The sequence below is a fragment of the Parasteatoda tepidariorum genome, chromosome 10 (assembly GCF_982258835.1).
Source record: "Parasteatoda tepidariorum strain Cologne lab strain chromosome 10, Ptep-v5.0, whole genome shotgun sequence".
NCBI lineage: Eukaryota > Metazoa > Arthropoda > Arachnida > Araneae > Theridiidae > Parasteatoda > Parasteatoda tepidariorum.
The window spans coordinates 76,049,466-76,074,979 of record NC_141764.1 but is presented as its reverse complement, the minus strand read 5'-3'; the positions used below and the strand labels follow the sequence as shown (position 1 = coordinate 76,074,979).

Sequence of the window (25,514 nt, the reverse complement as noted above, 5' to 3'; positions counted from 1 at the left end):
TATTTTTGTAATAAAAAATTCTAGCTCATTTGTTTAAAATATTCAAGTTAAATATCTTTAATATCTTAAATTGCCTTAAGTAATAAAATTTTTCCTGATAAGTTTATTTTCTAACAGCTAAAATATGAATATTTTGCTAATTTCTTAATTTTCTAATAGATTGTATATGAATATTTTGCTTATTTGCTTAATTTTCTTAATATGTTGTATATGAATATTTTTCCAGATAAATTTATTTTCTGACAACTTAAATATCTCTAAATATTATTTCTAATATGACCCTTTCATAATTCTTATTGAAACCCTAAATAAAATTTTCTTTCCTTTTAACAAAAACCAATAGTACTAACTCTAACCAATAGTACTCTAAACTTTTAGTTCAGTTGTTAAAATTTAAACATATAAAAATTTTAATGAATGAGGTAGCATTCTTTTAAACTGTAATTTACATCAAATGAAATGATGAAATTCATTTTTATATTATAACAATGAAGCAATTCTAATAATTTAATTAGTTTCGAGAAATTTGCAATATATTCTTATTCCTGTTGAAATTTTATTAGATTACTTGCAAATTTCACAGCAACAATTAATATATTTTGAGTCTTCTAAAATAATTTTCAAAACAGCATTTTGTTATCGTATCGTCACCAGAATCTCTTTGGTGTTGTCATGGTATTGTTTTTTTATTTTTTTTTACTTATTGCAATTGTATAAATTTTTATTACTGTATACAATTTTATGCTTGACGCTGTTTCAGGCCATAATAACTTGATTGGTTGTACAATAACCAATCAACAAATAGTGTTTCTCAACATTTTAGTTTTTTAACAACAAAACCGTGACCTTTAACTCCTAATTGATTTCTTTTTATTATATTTAATTTTTTGTTTCATTGAAAATGTGAAAAAAAATTACAATTTATCAAAGGAACTAAAAGTAAAAATTGAAATGTATTTCTAATTATTTCAATTAATAAAGCTTTAATTTTAAATAATTAATTTAATAATTTTAAACTTAGTTTTTTATCTCTGCAATATTTCAATGTTCTCATTATATGAAAATAACACAAGCTATGTGCACTGATTATAATATTTTTTAATGGTTTATTGTAAGTTTAATAAATTACTGTTAAATTATCATTTACTTTCAATTTCATTATTTACCTTCAAAACATTAATCCAACTTGTTTATGGCTCATAAACTGTTACTAAAAACAAATTCACAATAATTAAGTTGAGAAACACTTTTTTAGAATTACAAAAGTTTGCATGCCAATTTCAAAAGTTCCTGCACTCTAAATATTATAAGATCAGATTTTTTTTCAACGAAAATCACGAAACATGTTTGTTTAGTGCAGGTTGAAGTGTCTTCAGTTGATGTTATTTTTAAATATTTTAAACTGTTTTAATTTTTTATGTATGTATTTGTTGATCTTTTATTCCATTAAAATTAAGGAAAAAATTTGATGATCATGTGCAAAAAATGTCTAAGGAGTATGCATTAAACGCATGTAACTTGTTTAGTTAATTGCATATCATATTCCTATCTGAAAGAATGCGACTGTATGCAATTGCAAAAATAATTTTTAAGCTTAAATGTATCTTTTTAATAACTTACTGATTCTTGATAAAAATTTTAGGTAACATTGAAATTAACTAATATCAGTTAATATTCATCGATTACAGATATTCTTTTTGGATAATTTTTTAACCTTTAATATTGTTAGTTTATATTTTTTAGTATATTAATGATGTTATAATTTTTATTGCAACTCTTTTTTAAACATCAATGTAAAACATGCTTTAGTAACCAATTTATGAAGAGCTTTTAATTTTAAACTAGATACATTTATTAAAAAAGTAATCTGAACTAGTAGGGTAACCAATAAAATATACAATCAATTACTCATTATGTTATGTCTTAACTAATAAATATTGCATTTTGTATACAAGAAAATAAAATGATAAATGCAATCTTTTGTATATCCAATTTCAGTAAAAAAAAAATTAAAATTTAAGTGCATTGTAATCAAATATATTGTGTTTCAAAATTTGCAAGTAAGCAATTACTGACTTAAAGAAAAACACTATGGTAATTAAGTTTTGAAAATTTGGGGTGAAAAATGTTCTTATTTGTGTTACAAAATTTACTTAATGAATAAAGAAAATCTTGCTTACCATAAGTGTAATATTATAATCACATTATATTTATTTTTTAAATACTTGTCAAAAAAAGAATTAAAAAAATATGAGCCTCTGGGATCGCAAATTAAATCAAACTGTATCAAAATCTGTTTGATTGCAAATTGGCATTTTTTTTTAATAAAAATTTTAATAATTTTTTTAATATTTAGGCTATTTGTGGGTTTTAAAGCTCAGTAACTCTTTCCTACAAGATTGCACACATAATAAAAAATTATAGATTTGCTTAGAATGGAAGGCTTTTTAACTGTGACTTTATTTTCTTTGGAGAAAGAGCATTGAAAAATACACTTAAGAGCAGTCATTATAGAACTCCCTTTTTAATTTATATCGTGATAATTAAAATTGGATTAACGTCATTTCGTTAAAACATGTTGCATTTTTTCGTCATTGTAACTTATACTATTAACAACACATCCTGTCTTTTCACGCATTTTTTATCTAAACTCATTGAATATATTGAACAAATTTCATGGAATTTAAGCTCAACGAATACTGTGAAATGTTTGATCAGTGTTGCCAAATTATATTTGAATAATATATGGATTTTATGTTATTTTTTTTTTGTTTGAATCGTCATGGCGTTCTGTAAAATGAAATTTTGTAAAAGTTGTGTTTTACAGAAGAGAATCAGTGTAAATGTGATGCCATTGGAGTAAACAGATTGTAAATAAGGTGAGTCATTTGTGGATTGTATGGAAAAAATTCTCATGAAATTCAATGTTTGTAAATTGTTTGAATATGTGTAAAATCATTTTTTTAAAAGAGCATGTCCTGTTGCATTTAATTCAAATTGTTATATGCTTTAGAGATTTTTTTTATCACTATGATTTTTATCAGATCATTTGTAATTTCTTTTTTGCTGAAATCGTCTTGTGCAATATAATCAGATTTTTAATATATATTTATAAAAATTGTAAGATGTTAGAATTTTATTTTGCTTTTTAGCTTTTTATTTTTTCATTGTAAACTTTTATGAATTACAGCAAATTTCAAAATCAACTAATACAGTTCCTAAAATTATAAACTGAAAACTCAAATGTTATTGGAAATATTAATTATATATTTAAAAATTAGTAATCATCAATTGCAATTAAATATGAGGTGTGCTAATATGTTAATGTAATAACCATTTTGAATTGATTTACCATATTGAAATGGTATCATTTAATTTGATTTTAATGTAAACATTTTATGTGAATTTAAAACTAAATGGAATTTATAAAATTTTTGATGGATTTGTTTCCTACAATATTAATTTCAAGTATATTATGATACAGTCTTTCTTAAGTATTTTTTAACTTTCATTTATTTATTGCTCTCAAATTTTATGCATTTAGTAAGAATTTTTTTTACTTGTTTATTAACTATATGAATATTTTATTGTCCTCAAACATTTAAATAACGAATGATGCTCTACTTTTAATATTTCAAATACGTAAGGAATAAAATCGAATTAAATTAGAATAGAATTTTCGTCATACTTTTTATAAAAATAAAGCGATTTCAACACAAAATCAATTCCGTGCTGTTATCGTTCTTCCAATTAGAAATGTTGGCTTTTAATAATTTTTCTAATATATTTCTATTTTTTAACTATAATTTTTGAACTTAATTATGATTTTTCAATCCCAATATCTAAGAAATAAAGATTTATAATTTTTTCCAGTCATCAAAAAAACTATTTTAATTAATGGTTCCAGGCGTAAAAAAAACTGTCTTAATAAATTTTTTATATAGATGTATTTAATTAAATCGCACTAATTGCATACATATATGCTCTCACTTAATTTTAATTTTTTTATTGGCTGATTACTGTAAAAAAGTAAACTAAAATATTTCTTTGCACTTAAATTAACAAGTTGTTGATTACTTATGAAAAATGTTTCGAACTTTTTTTTTGTAGTTATGTGACTTAACATCGCAATGACAGTAATTATTTAAATAATTTATTTTATAGTTAACAAAGCAAGGAATCCTGATTTGTTAACAAAATTATTTCGTGTGAAATATCCTGAAAGAAACAATAATAAAACTTAATTTTTTACTTTCAATTTTTATTAATTATTTACTTAATAATTTATTTTACGGAGAAAATAGAATATTTTGATGTTGTTGCCAGAAAACTCTTGCAAAATTAACTTACTAATCTCTTAATAATGTGTAATTTTTGGCATTTTATCAAGTAATAATGAAATTTTTTTGCCATCCTATTTTTAGGTCATACCTTTCTATGGAAAAAAATTCACTATTAGTAGCCTAAATTATGTAACATCTTTCCTTTTTTTTAATCTATATATACACAATTCTATATATAATTTTTTCGAATTAAATTTGATCAATATGTTCATAAAAAAATAAGGAATATCATAAATATTTTTATACAGAAATATTGCGATAATTTCTCTGAGAATATTTCAAGTTTTACAGAAAGACAGATTCTACAATATTATTTAGTACAACTCAAATCATTATTATACCTTTTGATACGTAATTTTTTTTCCGATGAAACTTTGTTCTAAACTTTATAAAACAATAAATAGCAGGGGAAAAAATGTTTAAGCTATTTTTACTCACAAATTTCAGGTTTTTTTAGTTTAAGAAATTATTATTTTTGTTGCCAACGATTTTATTAATACAATTAGTACGACTTAAACAATTATAGTGTGTGCAAATATCTTATAACCATTGCATTGCAAAAATGCCTATATGTTATTTAATATTTTTAATCAATTTTAGAAGTTTTATTATTTTGTCTACTTATTGTGGCCACCAAATTTTTTATTTATAATATATTAGTTCGCTATTTATTTAGCTATCAAATCAATTAACCTTAAAAATCAATTTACCTATATAATATTTAATATTTTTAATCAATGTTAAAAAGTTTTATCATTTTGTCTACTTATTGTGGCCACCAAATTTTTAATTTATAATATATTAGTTCGCTATTTATTTACCTATCAAATTAATTAACCTTAAAAATCAATTTACCTACATAATATTTAATATTTTTAATCAATGTTAAAAAGTTTTATTATTTTGTCTACTTATTGTGGCCACCAAATTTTTAATTTATTATATATTAGTTCGCTGTTTATTTACCTATCAAATAAATTAACCTTAAAAATCAATTTACCTATATAATATTTTTAATCAATGTTAAAAAGTTTCATTATTTTGACTACTTATTGTGGCCACCAAATTTTTAATTTATTATACTTGTATATTAGTTCGCTGTTTATTTACCTATCAAATAAATTAACCTTAAAAATCAATTTACCTATATAATATTTTTAATCAATGTTAAAAAGTTTCATTATTTTGTCTACTTATTGTGGCGACCAAATTTTTAATTTGTAATATATTAGTTCGCTATTTATTTGTTTTAAGATAATATGTTATTTAAATTAATATTAATACAGAATATTCATTACCCATCTACCTTAATATATATTTAATCTTGCCTAAAAAGTAAGATAAAAATTGATTTAAACACGAAAATAAAGTTCGCAAATTATTATTTGAACTATGAAAAGAAGAAAAAAACGCGAATTACTGTTGAGAAAAGCGGGATTGAGAGCATCAATACCTGTTTGATTGTCGAAGGAAACGAAAAGGAAGGAAGAGGTAATTATTAGACACGTCTTCAAGCGGCAACAAAACTGGTTTTGATGTTCTTTAGCCCGTCTTCTTAAATAGACATTTATTAGACTTTTAATAATATTTTTGTTTTTTCTTCGTTTGAATATTAATCTGCAACACTCAATATGCATATTTTTCATTTAATTATCGATATTGATAACGTAACATCCTAAATATCTACTTTTTATCTTTTCCTACTCAGAATTTGAAATTTCTTTTTGTTTACTTTTAACAACAATATCATACACTTTAATGTTCTACAAAAAACTTTCATCAGTAAATGCGACAGAGTCTGTGATAAACTGCTGAGTCAACTGCGCTTAAAATAATAAAAACATGAGGTTATTATTTTGGGAAAAGCAGATTTGTGTAGTGTCATAAAAAGGTGGGCAAAGTATTACAAATAATAATGAAACGGAAGTGACATTAGTGTGTTCAACTCACAAGAGAGTTTTCTTTCTTTCTTTCCTTTTTTTTTATTTTATAGAATTTGTGATGTGTGCGATTTGCATATTCAAACATATATGTGTGTTATTCTTTTTCAATGTACTTTGCTTATGGAAAAAGCAAATTATTGTTAATAAATTTGTGTTTTACGTCGTCTTATCTGTAATTTATTGCTTTTATTGCATCATGTGATGTTAGGGCACAATTTCAATTTGCATAATAATCCTTAATTACTATTCAGAATACTTGGGATCTCATTTCATCCCCGAAAATCGGTTTATCGCTCTAATGAATATCGTTTATGTATATTCAATTATATTGTATTTTCGGTCGTATTGTATATCTTCATAAAAAAAACAATTAAAGTTAAAAAAAAAGATAAAATTACGAAAAATAATTTAATTTCATGAACTGCATTTAAGCTGTATAAGGACCCATAATATAATGCAATTACACAATAAAAACAAAAGAAGTAAAAAAATTATTAACTCTTTATATATATATATATATATATATATATATATATATATATATATATATATATATATATATATATATATATAATAATAATAAATAGATACAAGAAAACACGAAGAAAGTTAAGAAAAACAATAAGTTTCATTTATTGCTCTTAGGCTGCAAGTAAACAGAACCCATTAGATAAGTTCAAAATGAAGAATGAAACAAAGAAAAATTAAAGACATGCGAAAAAAGGGGGAAATAATAAGTAAAAAAAATAACAAACAACAGTTTAATAAAAAAAAGGATGAAATTTTATTTAAATTTCTTTGACGGATATAATCGTGTGGGCTGATGAAGGGATTATATCTTTCTTTTTTTTCCCCGTTTTTTTTTCTTCCGGTTTCTTAAATAAAATTTCATCCTTTTTTTTATTATTAAACTGTTGTTTGTTATTTTTTTACTTATTATTTCCCACTTTTTTCATATGTCTTTAATTTTTCTTTGTTTTATTCTTCATTTTGAATATATATATATATATATATATATATATATGTAACATAAAAAGCTTCAATTAATCTTTTTATGTTAGTTTCTCTGCTATAAAACTTCTTCCTAATTAATTATTCTATTTGAAATACTTTCTCACACTTTTAAAAGCCACATCCTGTTCTTAAATCTATTTTTGGCTCAACTATGCATTTAATTAAGAGCAGGACATTTTTCCCTTTGCTCTTGTGTGGGAAACGTTCGATCTATCTCATAAACCAATAGCAACTACTAAGATTTCCCTCTTTCCCTAAATTAAGACATTTTACGGATTTTACTTTGCAAGATTTTCCCTAACATATAACCAAGGAGCGCAACTTTTCGTGTGCACTTTTACTCTTTCTCATGACTGCTCTTGTCTAATAATTAATAAATAAATTTTGTACCCTCCTTCCCGACCTATGACCTGTTTTAATCCTTCCACTCGGCAACGACGTTATATATATATATATATAATTAAAAAATTGATGAATAAACGTAAAGATTCTCATCAGGACGCATTCCTTTACGACAGCGAAAGAGATATTTCAAAATGAAGAATAATTAACCTAAAATGAAAATTACTTTATAATGTGTCTAAAATCTTAAAATATGTAATTTTAAATGATAACACTTTAATAATACATGCACACACATATATATATATTTAAATTATTACTATTTTTTCCACTCATTATTTTATTTAATTTCTTAAAAGTAACAGAAATATTAAACAGGAAATGGATTATTGAATAGATATTAATATAATTACAAACTTCAAACATCATTATTAAAAGTAAAAGAGTAAAATAAATAATTATTGGCCTTTAAAATGTATGCAAGAACTTTCTTGAAAACATTGTAACGTAAGAGCAAAAGAAGAAAAACATTCACACATATATATATATTCAAATAACTTATAAGAATTATGAATATATTTTGTTCATTAATAAAATAATTGACCCAAAATATAAAGTTTTGTACTTAAGACCACCATATGTTGTACCTTGGACCATTGAATGTTAGGCATTAGATAACACTCGATGTGAGAACTTATCATCTAAACTTGTTAGTTAATTTGATGTTGGTTATTCATTAAATTAAAAATCAAATTTCGAGTAGATAGAAAACAATGATTCATCCTGATACATAAAACTGAAAAATAATTTTAAACACGAATCAAAAACTCTTACTGAAAAAACATTGTGAAAGTTTAGAATATCGGACATGCCTTCTGAATTGAAGATAATAATCAGCAGTCTCCCAACCAGAGCTCCAAACATTGTTTAACTTATAAATGGTGATATTAGCACTATCTGTTCTTTTACGTGTTTTGGAAATTAATTTCCTTTTTTTATATGCTTTATTAATATATCTAGGCCATGAGCATCTTTGAAAAATATGACGCTCATTCTTTATTATTATGAATCCAGTTTCATACAAATTCCATGAAGAAGAAAAGTATTCAAAATTCATGAAGTGTTGACCACTAAAGTAAAATTTTTATCAAATATTTTTTCGAACTTCTTGAAATGTATTGAAGCTGTACACTTCTTAATTTAGTTTTTGAAATTATTTATTATATAATTTACAGGAAAATGAATTTTAAACACTTAAAGAAGCACGTTCTCTTGATTTAATTTGTTTAATGAAACAAAATATTAAATTTTGATCATTTTATCTTTATCAAATTCGAAACTGGCACAAATCTACTAAAATTTCATTGCATTTAAATTTTGATGCAGCTTTTGTTGTTTAAAGAGATATCATACATTTTTTTTAATATTCATTTTAAATAAGAACTAGTAAACAAAACTTTAAATTTTTAAAAGGAATTGTCTAAATTATTAAATTAGTTTCTATTTTTTAATGCTATAATATTTATCAAAAAAAAAATTATTTTATAACCTTTCTTTATTGAGATTTTTTTTTAATTTTTTTATTTAATATTTATTTATTTAAATCAATAATTAATTTTATTGTATGATTTTTTTTAATATGTTAACAAAATTACAATGGTTAAACATTAAGTAAACTGTTACCACAACTTTTTTAAGAAATTTGTTGCCAGGTACTTATAACTTTCTTAATTAGCATATGCAACAATAAGTTTCCCTCCAAATCTTAAATTACACAGAAATATTTTCCATGTGGATATTTTTTTTGAAGATGTATATAAACATTATTGTGAACATTTTATATAATTAAAATCTAAAAAATTTTTAAAAACAATAGATAAAAATTTCATTTTATACTTTTAATATCAAAAAAATTCAATACATTGTTAGTTTAGTAGAATAATTTTATATAAATGTCATCTAATTGTTTCTGCTAGAACAATATGTATTAAGTTTTTATAAAAACTTATGAATTAATTTTATGTATTAATTGGAATTAAAAATTAAGTAATTATGATTTACTCAGAGTTTTCGAACAAAAACAACGATAAGGGGTTTATTTTCAAAATTTACTCATTTGAAGAAAATAGCATAACTACTGATGGTGGCTCGTATGTTAAAAATGTCTTTAACTTTTATATTTATGTCACTGGGAAAGAAAAAATCAACAATATGTAACTAAACTGTTAAAATACTGAAAATATTTATATATGAGCTTTTAAAAGGTCTTATTAAAAGAATTTTTTGGGGAATTTTTTTGGTAGATTTCAAGAATTCATACTGGAAAGTAACAACTTTTATTTCCTCGATTTTTTTTTCTCATGATAATAAAGATCATATTTTGGCATAAAAAAATCAAGAGGGGTTTTTAAAATTTTAATCAGTAAAAAAATTGAAAGTATTTATCCAAAATAAATCAAATAATTAATTATAATTTATAATTCATTATAATTTATAAATAATAACTACTTATAATTAAAAATTATATATTTTTAATTAATAAAAATTTAATTATAATTAATATTTCAAATTAATGAATTCATTTTAATTTTTGTGAAGAATAATTTTTTAAATAAAAATTTAAATACTTGATATTACTTGACTCTTCATAAGTAAAATTCGGCACAGAGGTCAATCTTCTACTTTTGCGTAACTTTTGTTTATTTATAGTTTAATCACCCAAATAATAAGTTGCATGTTTCTTTATCAAGATAATTGCATGCTTCTATAATGAAATTATTTCAAAAATAAGGCAAGATAAAGAGAACAAAACAAGCATTTATATATTTTTTTATTTTCTCAAATTGAAGAAGAAAACACACACATACATACAACATTTAACAAGATATATATGTTTTATAGTTTTGTTCGTTGTAATGATATTTTATATGAAAAATAACAATTTTTCAAATTTCATGCATTTAAAAAATAACAATTGCATAGTTCTATGATATTAAAAAATATTAATTAATAAAAGTTTATAAAAATCCCGTGAATTAAGAAGAAGAAAAAAATATCTTTTTATTATAAGGAAACGACATCTAAAGAGGTTTTTAGCTGTTACACAACTGTTCTCAACCACGAATTTTGGTGCATATAAATATACGTAAAGTGCTGAAAAAATTAATTAAATAAGTAATGAATTAAGTTGTGAAACATATTTTTCTGTAATTAATAAAAATATTTTTAATTTCATAATAAATTTTTAAATTACCTAAAGTTTTCTAAGAATTTTTTTTTTACTTTTTTAAAAAAGAAACTTTTTTTTTCAATAAATGTGTGTCAAATTTTATTTTTGAAAATAGCTTTCCTACTGTTTTCTCTAATTGTAAAATATTAGCAAATCTTATGATTGAAATTTAAATTTTAGATAAATTAGGAACTTATTTTGTAAAATTATTTATCGCTAAAAAGAATTTATACACATCATATTTTATTCAAATTAAAAGTTTAACAAAAAATTAACAATTTCAACGAATGTGTTATAACAATTTAAAAAATGAACAATTCATAAGATCTTTTTTTTAAAAAAATTGATATTTACTGAAACTTTTTAAGATAAAAATCAGCATTATTAACTCATTAGCCGGTAATAATTTTTGGAAAATTTTAGACAAAATATAACATTTCTTAAAACGTAATTGTGAAGTTATCCAATATTAGAATGAAGAAAAAATTTTAAAAAAAATCTCAACTATAAACTATATAAATATTAAGAAACTGTCGCTGTGGTCAGGCTTTTTCTATAAAAATACCTATAAATATAGAGTCAATTTCTAGATAGTCAATTGATAAATTTAATTTATAGAGTCAATTATAACCTTTTAAAATGCAATACAAAAATTCAAACTGTTCTTTATTCATAAGCAATATCATTTTATGTGCTCAATCAGTCATAAAAATGATATAAAAGTTCAATAACATTTGCATAACTATTTAAATTCGTTGCTTATTATTAAAAAAAGTTTTAAAAAAACTTCACTATTGATCTCATTTTGCAAATTAACGAAAAACAGTTTAAATAGTAAAGAATATTGAAATAACATGATTAAAGCTATTTTTAGTGCATGATAAGTGTATTCATAAACCAATCAATAGAAAATTATACTTTAGTGAACTCATTTGTTAAAAGTTTAATTAACAAGCAGTATTATTTTCCACATTTAAAGAATATTATATACAATAAAATATCACAACGATATAATAAGTTCAAGATGAATTGAAAAATATATCTACTCTATACCAGTAAATATGCAAGATAAATATATTTAAAGAACAGCAAAAATACATTTATAAACATTTAAAAATTTCATAAGACATTGGAAGACGATGAAAGCTGCCAAATTCATTTAGGTAAAGAAGTTGTAGCTTCTAACAATCACGAGACCTAGAGCTATGAAAATTTGTTAAAAAACATATAATAGGAAGCAAAAGCAACGTAAATACGTTTCAATTCCCAATTTTTGGCGGAATTCAAAATCAAAAAATTGAATTTAAATATTGAATTTTTAGTCAAAGACTTGTATAGGCGTTTATTAACATATAAAGATTTGTATGAAAAAAAACTTTATTTTAAATATCACGTTAACTGCAAATCGATAGATTATTCGACGTGTGATGTTTTTCTTTTTTTCTTTTTTCTTTTAGTTGATAAATTATACGCTTTTCTGCCATTTCAGTATATTTAAATTATTAAGTTTTTACCATAAGAATCATTACCATATGGACAAAAAAATTACAAAATGAATGCTTTAAATGCTGTATAATTTGTGTTTTTTTAAAACCAGAATTACAGTTATTTTTACCGGACTTGTCATTAATTACCATACAATACCGTAATTTTACCAGTTTTTTTTCCTTGTAATCATCTTAAATCGGGATTTATATATCCTAATTAAATATGTAATTAGGATTTATAAATTAAGGATAAATAATTAGGATAGGATACGCCACAACACTAGTACCCAAGTAAATTGGTTCTTGATTAACAGTCCTTGAATTATATATTATATATATATATATATATTGTATATTTTGGTTTTATTGCTAGAATTACCATACAATACGTTAGTTTTACCAGAATTTTTTTCTCCGGGTACATATGTTTTTTTGAAATTTCAATTTAAAATTAATTGGTATAGCATGTATCTAAATATCTTTGCTCCCTGTTATAGTAATAGAAACAGTAAGCTAAATCTCTAGTTCATTATCTTCTACAATACGATATCATATGTAGTAAAAATTTTGAATCTGCTACTTTTTTACTACACACCATCAGGGAAAGGAGTTCTGGAGTACCTTTGGTAAACTTTACGATAACACCTTCCAATTTTTTCTTGAAAAGCCTCAGTGCTAACTCTTCTAAAATAAAGAGTTTATTCTCACTCAAAAATCTAGGAAATGTAGGTCTTGATAACAAATCTCATTCTTTTGTGCCAACAAAATTAAACATTTCAATATAAATTTTTAATAATTTTTTTTCTTCCCAAAAATCTATATTTTTCAAAACAACTGTAGATATGTTTGTATATATTGTAGATAAAAAAAACAAATGTAGATATGTTTATATGATATTATATTATCAATTTAAAATGATTTATTTATTTTATTTTATTTAATAAGAAAATAATAGATCCAAGCTGAAATTAATATTCTTCGTTTTGGATCCAAGATGAAAATACGCTACTTTAACTAGTAAAGGCGTATTATCCCTTTAACACAAAATTTTTATCAAACAGATTTTTAATACTTTTTTCATTATTTTGTATTAATTTATGTCAAAATAAATGAAAAATATTATATTCAGCATTTTAATAATTTAAGGTTAAGAAATACAACATGAAACACTGATGTCTTTTTCTGCGTTAACGATAAAATCTTCCAAACATGGCTCACTTCCAAACAATAATTTTTCAAATTTACACTTATATTTAAACCTAAATAAACAGTTACTCGTCATAGAAGTTTTTTTAAGTCGAAAAATCAAATGTGGATACATTTTTGAATATGAATGAAAAGAAAAATTCTAACTGCTCTTTTTCATATTTTAGTACAAGCATAATTCCGATAATCTAACAGATTTTTCAGCAACTATTAGACTGTTTTTTTTTACAATCAAAAAATAATAAAATAAATTTTTTCTTGTAATTAGAGCATCAGAAAAAGACATTCATAAAATGGACACCGGTGTCCTATTTGCGTCATAGGGTTGAAGTCCTATGCGATTTGACGCATTTGCAGTTATTCCTTTTCAATTCATAGTTACATGCTCAATTCTCAGTTTTCAATCGTAGCTTTTATCAATTCACAATATAAATGTCAACTGACTACTTCACAAGTTTTTTTAAATGTTTGATTTTTGAACATTTAAAAATAATGCTCACTAGTGAAAGTGCATATTAAGGATAGGGCTAAGCGCATACTCAATTAACTTGGAGAAGAAAAAATGCTTCGTTTTTAACCCTTTGAAGGTAGTTGAAAATACAACATACATAGAAAATGTATCCCTGACGCACACTTGAATGAATACACATATGTAAATATAAATTACATATCTATCACAGGTTAATTGACGGATATATATGCATGATATATAGTTATAATTAAGTAGAAAAAGTTTTCGTTACAAGAAGTACACTTTACAATTAAATAAATATAGATATACGTAATTGACACGTAACAGAGATATAGTACTCTAAACAAAGTACTCTCTTTACAAAACGTCTTCAATCTATGATATCTTCTTTAGGCCCTTCTTGTTCTTCTTTGGATATGGCCCATACTGCGTAAATAATGTAAATAATTAAAAAATCTTTCATATTAAACTGATTATTTCATATTAAACTGATAGAAATTTCTGAGAAAATGGTTAAATAACCATTTATTTCACCACATTCAAGCAAAATAGTCAAATAACCGTAACTAAGATGGCATTCAAACTGTTAAATGTGTGAAAAACCGTTTATAACCAAATACGGTTAAACAACCAGAATTTTATTGCACCAACTAGGCCCACATGATGAAGCCACTTAGTTCTTCGCAGATGGATACATATTATAGCCGAGGGAGCTATAGTCAATTTCATAACCGGTAGAACGTAGGTTCAAGTACCATCGTTGACACCACAATAATTCCTCCGTTCCCTTCAACACATGAAAAGTTCCCAGTATCCTGCACTCTCCAATTTGTGATCCTGGACTATTAGAATACGATATTTTCAAACTCGCATAGATGGCAGCACCATAAAAGTGCTTGAGACAAAAAAAAATATAGTATTTTCATGTTAGTTGAAACTGGTTAAAGAACCGTATAATTTTCTATTTATAATTTGTTAACCTTACTACTTGTAAACGGTTTCAAAACCGTAAACGTAAAAAATGTTCTTTACTATAAGCTTTACGGTTAATCGGATGATCAGACTGCTGTCTATTATTTTACTATAATTTTAGAATGAAAATTCTAATAGTGTAGATTTTATATTGAACTATATTTTAGGTAAAAAAACTTTAGTTTCATATTTCATGAGACTTCATTTGATATGTATCATTTGATAAAAATGCATTTTTCTAAACTTACAGCACCTTTAAAATACATTTCAAAAATTTATTATTTAAAAATATACTTACCAATAATAATGATAATTATAAATAGTCCAATGACGATTAAAATAGATAGCATCTGTAAAAAAGTATAAGAAAATTAAAGATCAAACAATAAAAATCTTGATGAAATTAATTGATAACATATGGAAAAAAAACTTGTCGTTTTAATTGTAACAAGTTTAACGTCAATAAAAACTAATAAATCTCTATAAATTAAAAAAAGGGAAAGAAAAGAAATCCAACAATTTATTAATCTAAAATTGATTTTATGTTAAGCAAAAAACTAGATTTAGTTTAAATATCTATAATAATTTAGTTATTACAAGCCCAATGCAGATTCATCGATGTGATCAATATACATCGATCAATATACAATATCGATGTAAAAAAATTAAAAAAAGAATCAATAAATTTTTTAAATCTATATTTTATTTTAATTTCACAAATACAAAGATAATAGTGAATAGAGTTTACAATAGTTTATTTTAGACACAACTGAAAACAATTACATATTTGATTCTTTTCCGAGAAAATAACTCAGACAGATTGACTGACTAAAACAATTATGCAGGTCAAAACATGAAAATCTCAAGTTTTGCAAACTATATTTGTCATGCAGTTTTTACGATAAGGCTTTTTAGATACATTAAGAAGTTGTTTATTTGGATCTCGGAATGATTCTTATAGATTTACTAACTAAAAATAATTGAAAACTAAAACTTAAAACCTTTCAATTTTTTAAATGAAATTTATCATACACTGTTTACAATTAAACTTTTTAGGTACATTCAAGAATTATCTATTTGGACCTCACAAAGATTCATAAAGATTTACTAACTAAAATTTAATGCAAGCTAAAACTTAATACTCTTCAACATTGCGAATTAAATTTATCCTACATTTACAATAAAAACTTTTAGATACTCATGCTTTTTTGGATACTCAGCTTTTTAAAGCTCATTAAAAGATGGTCTATTTGGTCCTCAGAATGATTCACACAGATTTACTAACTAAAACTTAATGCAAGTTAAAACTTAAAAGACTTTAAAGTTACAAATTAATTTTATCTTACATTTACAATAAAGTTTTTTAGATACATTAAAAAATTTGTCTATTTGGTCCTCAGGAAGATTCATAGAGATTTACTAGCTAAAACTTGATGCAAGTTAAAACTTAAAAGTCTTCAACATTGCAAATTAATTTTATCATACAGTGTTTACAATAAGACTTTTTATATACATTTAAAAAATTGTCTATTTGGTTCTCAGAATAATTCCTATAGATTTACTAGCTAAAAATAATTGCAAATTAAAACTTAAATCCTTTTAATTTTGCAAATTAAATTTATCATACAGTGTTTACAATGAAGCATTTTAGGTACATTTAAAAATTATCTATTTGGTCCTCAGAAAGATTTCCTAACTGAAGATTAATGCAAGTTAAAACTTAAAAGTCTTCAACATTGCAAATTAATTTTATCTTACATTTACAATAAAGCTTTTTAGATACATTTAAAAAAATGTCTATTTAGTCCTCAGAATGATTCACATAGATTTACTAACTAAAGCTTAATGCACGTTAAAACTTAAAAGTCTTCAACATTGCAAATTAATTTTATCTTACATTTACAATAAAGTTTTTTAGATACATTAAAAAATTTGTCTATTTGGTCCTCAGGAAGATTCATAGAGATTTACTAGCTAAAACTTGATGCAAGTTAAAGCTTAAAAGTCTTCAACATTGAAAATTAATTTTATCATACTGTGTTTACAATAAGACTTTTCATATACATTTAAAAAATTGTCTATTTGGTCCTCAGAATGATTCATATAGATTTACTTATCAAAAATTAATGAGAGTTAAATTTTAAAAGTCTTCCATTTTGCAAATATCATGCAGTCAACAATTACAATAACGACGATAACGACGGAAATTTCAAACTAACATGATTAATCTGCATTACTTAATAATATTAAAAAACCTTTTTAAGTATTTAAATAGAAAGAAATCAAATAGATCATGTATGACGATAAGATTAACAACTCCATATTATAACGATAAGATTAACGATAAGATCATGTTACGACTATTTCATTAAAAAAAATAGTCGATCCCTTTCCGTGAGATTGATTTAGAAAGGTTCTTCAATTGCATGTAATGCATGTTAAAAACTTAAATTTAAGTCTTAAATTTTGTATTCAAAATCTGCCACATAATGTTGACACTAAAGTATATTTAATTTGCTCGTTTTTTATACTTAATTTGATTACTTTTTGCTAGCTATAAAATTTTCAATGTATAATGTATTTATAAGAATTTTATCATTTTTTGAAACAAAAACCTTAGAGTAGCTTACTTTACAATTCTTCCACCAATATTTCCTTTTTAGTTTACCGGTTTGCTTTCCAAATTCCGAAGCTTCATCGTTTAATGCATCTGGAAAAAACACATATTTATAAATAAATTTGTATGAAAACTATGAGTTACAGTGTAAAAAATTCCAGAAAAAGCTGGCAACCGGAGTGCAGCATCCGTAAAAAACATTTTATCGTAAAATCCATTCTTTACCATAAAATTATATACCGTTATTTTTACAGTGATATTTATTTACGTACTGTGATATTATAGTACTGTAAAAATTACAGTATATCAAATTTTTTTTCGTAAAATTTTACAGTAAAAATGGATTTTACGGTTAAAAATATTGGCACTCTGAATGCCAGTACTTTTTACCGTTATTAAATGTGGAATGCTTTACAGTGTAGCATTAAGAACGATTTTCACAAGTATAAGCTTATATTATATAGAATGTTAACAAAAGCTTTCAATTTTTTTTCTCCCCATAAATTATAAATTTTATACTTAAAGTCCTCTAGTGTAAAACAAAGTATTTTGTGAAAATTTTTAACGCTGTAAATTTTAACCCTCCAAGAGGTAGAATTGTACAGAAAGCTTCCTGCTACGCACTATTTTCCCATACAAAAACATAGAGAAACAATTTTTTTATGCAGGTAAGCTTCAGAAAAAGTCAAGACTAATGCTCAGAGGGGTTATAAAAAATCTAAAGAAAAAAAAAAGAATATTATACTAAAACTAATCAAGAAAAATCACGCCAACAAAACTCAAAAATTTTTTTGTTTTTCTCTTCATTGAAGTTTTTTTTTTATATAAAATTTTTATATATAAATTGTATAAAAAAATTTCTTTTTTATATAAATTGTATAAAAACACTGTTTTAATTTTAAAAAAAGCAAAATAGGTAAAAAAATCGAATTATAGGGTGTTCCATAATTGCCACTCTCAATACATATTTTTTAAATCCATGTCAGAAACGAAACCATAAAGGCCTGTCTATTAAGTGTCTCAAACTAATATTTAAATAGAGAAAATATTCGATAAAAATTTGACGATACTTCATCGAGACCAATCTAGGTAAAAGTCGAAAACAATTCTTTGAAAACTCGATAATTTGTCAGATAAAACTGAAAAATTATCATATTTAGGTACTTTCCAGTTTCATCTTGCAAAGAAATTTCATCCGGCAATGGACTTTGGTTATTCCATCTTGCCATTTGATAAGAATATAACCTTCATGTAATTTCGATAACGCTTTTTTTCAATAAACTACTACTAACTTGCTGTATTAATGCGTATATTCTTAAAACTGTAGTAATTAAAAACAATTACTTAATTTTAAATAATATAATTTTATACGGCAAAATACAAAAACTACAAAATGCAAAAATAAAAATTCCGAGAAATCAACTTTCAAAATGTCAGATATTTAAAATTCAATTTTTCAGGAACTATTCGACCAATTTAGTTAAAATTTTGTATTTTGCAAATTAAATCATTTGAAATGTTCAATTTCATACTCAACTCCTTACAATTCAGAAATTATTAGGCTTTACAATTCAAAAAATTTTTCGATTATAGTTAAATGAAATAATAAAAAATAATAAATAATTATTAATAATTGGTTTTTGTACGGAATTATCTTTGAATAAATGAATTTTATAATTGTGTGCAAAAAAAAAGTTTTAATTCACTTATAAAGCTCTCGAAAAGAGAAATACGCAAAAAGTAAAATTAACGTTAAGTTGTCTAAACTTTTGAGCACTCTTCTGACCAAACTATGGGTACCATACTTCTTAGATTGTGGTAACCCCTTATGTATTGGAATTCAGAAATCATAATCCGTCGAAAATAAAGTATGTTTATTCAGAGGAAATATGTTTAAATGTCTGATTCCGTAACTTAAATTTCATCTACATTGATGAATTAACAAAGAGAAAAGAGGTACGTGAAAATCTGGTTATTAAATCAAAAGTTATTCAGTATCTTTCTTTTATTTTTCCACGCACTGTACACATTTCATTTAGAAAAAAAAATCTGTAGGTATAGTTTTCCAACTATATTAAAACGCTCTTAAAATATAACAAAATACAATATGAATAATAAAATCAAAATATCGAATACTTTTTAAAGTATATTGCTGTAATATATTGTCAGCCAAAAAGTGTACTAAAGTATTATATTTTATTTCACATCTCTATTTTAAAATCTTCAATGAAAAAAAAGTAATTTCTAAGCACACATTTCCTTTTTATTATTAATTTATTTTATTATTAATTTATTTTATTATTAATTTATTTTCTTAACATTGAAACTTAAAACTAAAATTACGAAAAAATAGTGTCTTAAATAGCTTTTGAAAAAATGAAATTTTATGTGATTATAAATATGAATGAGAATCAGTTTAGATGTAATAAATTACCAGCACGATCATCCAAGTCCGATAGTTTTTCATCTCTTTGCAATATAAGATCAACATTTTTCTTTAAAATTCCCGTCACCTAAAACACAAATGAGCGATAAAGTATTTCATATTGTTGTATAAAATGTATTAAATTAAATTACATTTTTAAATTATATTCAGTACATTGTAAAAAAAATTGGTGTACAGTATACTCTTTTAATGTTGAATTAAACTAAAAAATTTTATAATGCATGTAGTCAAACATTTTATTTACTTTTTCCTTTAGTGTTATTCATTTAATTATTATTTTTTTGTTTGATTGTGCACATTTTCATATTCATTATTCAAAACTAATATATGGCCTGATTTCAAAAACATTTAGTTTAAAAAGCAAGCACATGTTTAGTAATGTATTCGCACTAATTCTTTTAAACAATTATTATTTTATTAATTTTATATAATTTTTTGAACCGTAACTACAGTTCTGTATTTAGATTACTTCATCACCAAAAATGGTGGCTATATTACACCAGAATTTTTTACAGCGTACTATTTGACAAGTATCTAAAAAATACTTTTGGCTATGCCAAGCAGAGCCTGATTATCGCCTAGGCTCAATAGACATGGGCCTAGGGCCCACAATTTCTGAGGGGCCTCGATAATTAGTAAAAAGTTTAATAAAAGTTGGGCTAGCTTTGAGTTGGTTTAAGTATTAAATAAAAAAAACAGTGCTACAACAAACAGTATTAAATAAAAATCAGTAACTTGTAGCAAAAATCACTAACTTCAATTGTTTGTGGTCACCAAACTACTTTTATTTTGATATAGCATTGTTTTTGTTGTTTTATATTTTGCTTTAATTTATAGATACGTAAAATTTATCTCAGAAAAACAATCTTCAGTTGCCTGTTTTCAAAATTTCTCAGAATGTTTCTCTTGAATCATGCAGTTCAATAGATTCTTTTTCATTGTTAGGACTACTCTTCGGTTATTTAATTTCAAAATATCTTGTAAGGGGCCCGGAAAATTTGGTGGGCCTTGGGCCTGAATTTGTCTTGATCGGTCCCTGATGCCAAGTTAGATGAATTTAAAATTCTCATTTTAAGAATGACATTAACTACAAAATCGATACTTATAGCGTTTTATGGTATATAGTTTGAAGTATTATTATTTTATGCCTTACTTCTGCAATTTGAGCTCGTTGTTGTTCCATTCTCTTGTGTGCCACTTTGTGTTGAGGGTTTTCTTGCTGCATAGCAGGTTGGTTGTCATCGATCATTTCGTCATAGGTTCCACCGCCAGACCTTGAAAAAAACTCCTATATTACATTTTATTAAATCTACAAAACTGCTGTTCACTGATGGGCTATTAACAACATTTTGGTCTCCTGGATATTCTTTTCTTATTATATTATATTGGTGGTAGATGGAAAAATCAGGTAAAATTACCGTACTGTACGGTAATGATATTTCCGGTAAAAAAAAACAACGACATAATTTTGGTTCATTAAACCAAAATATACGGTATTTAAATCAGTCATTTGATAGTTGTTTCATTCGTATAGCGTATTTCCTCTAAGCAGTTTAGAGGAAATTCTTGTTTTCAAAATTATAGTTATTATTACTGCACATTTAGTAAAAACACAAAACTGTAAGAATACAAAACTGTATTCTTACCGAATAAATGTTTTTTTTGCAGTGCTCTAATCTAAGGTATTATGATAAAATTATCAAATTTTAGCACATTTACCATGGTTTAACTCATTATAAAATAATATTTTATTGTTAATTTTACTAACATCATTATCACCAGATTTAAATAGCCAAAATAGCATTATATGGAATTTTGAAGAAAAAAAAACACTTATTAGTCAACTTGCAAACAACAATTTAAAACGTTTTATTTCCGAAATTATCAATTTATAGTCATATTTTCTAACCATTTCTTTTTAACTTTACTTTTTTTAAATTTATTTTAATTCTTACTTTTAATAATTCTTGCTGAAGCCCTGTATTTATTACAGTGATAACAAATTTCTGCAATTTAAATTCTTTTAATATTAGTTTTAATGCTTATAAAGCAGATTACCAATATATGGAGTAAAGCAATTCTTAGTCTATTTTACGAAATATAACATTTTAAAACATGCTGTCTTCCTACAATTATGAATTTATCTATAAAATCATATTTTGTGCCAGTTGTCCTCACTTTTTAATGTGCTATCAATGATTTAAATATAACATTTAATTTTTGTTATTGAATTGCTACTGTATTTAAAATTGTTATTAATAATTTAAATGTTACATCAAATTTAGAAGACACCACTTTTACTAAAAATAAAAATTTTATCAGTTCAAATTACAATTTGAAATTTTCAGATTGTTTAAGGTTGCATTTTTTTAAAAAAAATTTCAAGTTCTAAAACACGAAAAATAAATCCCATGTTTCTAATGGATATATTTAAAGTAGCGCTTTTTAAAAGATTCAAAATATATGTATAAAACAAATCGATTTTTTTCCTGAGAATGTCTTATGAGTTCCTTTATCTTCTGAGTTGGGCTCAAAATAAAATGTCCATTTCTCATGGACAGTAATAAATTGAAAATATGTGCGATGTTAACAACATTTACAATGTAATTACAATGCAATTTACAATGTAACATTTCAAAAAATGCATACATTACATAATTAAAATATACTAGGAAATTACGAAATTCTATATTAGTTTTCAATACTGTCTACGGTGAATTACAGAGATCTTGAAACTTCAAAGCTGTTTATTGTACTTTGGGTCGAAAAGAGGCTTCGTTAAAGGTCAAAGATACTTTTCGTTCGTAACATAGTTATGAGCAAACTAAGCACAATTTATAAAAGTGAAACAAATATTTTGTTATTTTTATTTATTTTGTTACACAATTTATAAAAATGAAAAAAAAAATTTTTTTAATTAAAATTCTATATTTTTGCCTTTTAGAAATAATTAAAAAGTATTTTTCCTTTTAAATAAATAATATTATTAAATCGGTTTTAAAATAAATATTTTTTAAAAAATAAAATAAAAGCTGTATCGTTATTGTTATAATCGCTTTTTATTTAACTTACGAATAATCATTTTTCAAAATGTTTGATTTTTTATTAAAACTTACTTTAAAAAGTTCTAAATATACTAATTTAAAATTTTATTCATTAAAAATCATACGGATTTTAATTGAAAGAAATTTCTATGTTTCAATCCTAAAAAGAAAAAAGTTACTTTTTCTAATTTTCAATCAAACTATTTTATTTCAAATAATAAATATAACCTTTATAAAATGGTACTAACTTTCAAATTTTTAAGTAGATTATTTTTTTTTAAATTTTTAATATTATATTTTAATGATTACGTCAGTATGCTGGGGGAAATAACAGATATTTCGTCAAACTTTTATCTAACTTTTTAATATATCTCTTTTGTGTTTTTGACTCAAAACTACGGAATTTCTTAAAATTATACGATATTAAATTTGTAAGATTTTGATTATATAGAAATAGGGTAAAAAAACGCATAAACTGTAATTTGAGATTGAAATGAATAAAAATTAAAATTCTACAATATGAAATTACTTGCAATAGGGCATATTTAAAAGAATAGAATTTATCCGGAAATATAAAAATTTTAAAAAGAAATAAAAGGATATTAAAAAGTGACAGAAAAAAAGAACATTTTTGACATTTCAAATACCAAAACTATCATTAATGGAAAACACGTTTCATGAATTCTACATTTATTTTGATACCATATGTTAAAAATTTAATAAATCAAAATTTAAAAATACGACAGCTGTCGCTATTAAATGAGGGAACTTACATTATCACTGCGAACTATGAAATTTTATCAAATAATTAAATTCTTAGAAATTAATTTAAAGCACTAGGCAAAGAGAAATTATCGTAGTAGAAATAAGTTCCTCTAACAGACCAAACGATATTCACCGCTTGTAACACGAACACGAAATCGATCGTGGCAGACGATAATGAGTCTACGTTTGAAAGGCTGATCTTCTAGAGCTGAGTGAGATGGTATGCAAAATATATTTCCAAAAGATGGGGAGTTCTACTTACATCTTTTGAGATTTCTCCTCCCGAGTTTTATTATAATCTTTCAGGTGAATCTCTAGGGGGTCAGGAAAGGATGTTGAAGAGTATGGACGGTGGGGATTCAAATCTTCAGATCAGGAGGGATGCGGGGATGATGAGAAGGAAAGGGGGGCATGCGCATATCCACGCTGGTTTAAGGAACAAAACTGTCGCCACTTGTCTTGGTTTTGATGGATTTTTTCTCATATCCTTCGCATAGAATGTTGCTCTAAGATGTTAAAGTGTAGAAAAGAATTGAGGTTTCCTTTTTAATAAGAAATACAGAAGGCGGAAAAAATAATAGAAACACTTTTATACTATCATACTTTTTAATATTTCTCAAGAAATACTTAAAGAATCGATTTATTACATCAGAAGTGTTTAGATCATGCGATTTGTCAGACTTGCCGATGAAGTTGAAAGCTTTTAGAGGTTTGAGGGGACGATAATAAATTAATAAATTACAAACGGAAAAATAGTGTTTTTGAACACCCTATGCCAAAAAATGTAGCAATAAATTTGTAACTTAAGACAAGTATATTGGTTATTATTTGTAACAATTGCACAAAATTTCGTAAACCTAGCTTAAATGTTTATAGAGATATGACCATTTCTATAAAAAACTAATTTTTTAAAACTTTCAAAATATTTAATAAAATTAAACAACATTTTTAAAAGCAATTTAAAACTAATTACAAAATATTTTCTTTAAAATTTGAAAAACATTCATTGAAAACTGTGCAATATACAAGTAATTAAAGTAGTTCTTTTATATTGCGTTGAGCGAAAAAAATTAAAAAAAAATTTTTTTTTAATAATTTTGCAGTGAATCGTGTTTGGCAACTAATAAAAAAAATTCCGTTTTGAATACCTTAATAAAATTAAAAAGTTTCAAGCAATTTTCTAAATAGCTTTTATACTTAAAAAAACAATTCTTTTAAAATGATAAGGGGTTTTCTACAAATATTATTTTGCATCATAAAGCAAAATTAAATAAAATAATTATATTACCTTACAATAAATGTTCATGCACCGAAATATGATTGTATAAAGGAAGAAAACATGAACAGAAAAGACACTTTTAAGGAGAATGATCCCCAACAATGTCGGTGTCATTTTTAATAAATCTTGTTTTATATATATATGTAGTTATACATATATATAAACATTTATATACATTTAAATACTCATATTTTGATTAGTTTAAAAAAAAAATTCTCAAACTTTAAATCAATAATTTCGTGATTAATTTTAAATTTATCCAAAAAATTTTGTTTAATTTTATTGCAAAAGTACGTAAGACAACAAAATTAGTTTTTTTTTTAATAAAAATGTCCATTTTTCTACGAATATTTAA

General features: G+C 24.0%; 1 protein-coding gene across 2 annotated transcripts; it reads right to left on the bottom strand.

Annotated features, from left to right (window-relative positions):
- Positions 1 to 12,732: 12,732 nt before the first annotated feature.
- On the bottom strand, positions 12,733 to 24,299 carry LOC107437381 (vesicle-associated membrane protein 3). 2 transcript variants are annotated; one of them, XM_016049404.4, is made up of 6 exons: positions 24,143 to 24,299; positions 21,225 to 21,345; positions 20,060 to 20,138; positions 17,639 to 17,718; positions 15,307 to 15,358; positions 12,733 to 14,462 (listed from the first exon to the last, which is right to left on the bottom strand). In XM_016049404.4, coding segments are annotated over exons 1-6 (390 nt in total). In that variant the 5' UTR covers positions 24,145 to 24,299; the 3' UTR covers positions 12,733 to 14,406. The 2 variants fall into 2 exon arrangements, with proteins under 2 accessions (XP_015904890.1, XP_071040235.1); XM_071184134.2 differs by lacking the exon at positions 24,143 to 24,299 and adding an exon at positions 23,889 to 24,024 and having other exon boundaries at positions 14,269 to 14,462.
- Between the last annotated feature and the right edge of the window lie 1,215 nt (positions 24,300 to 25,514).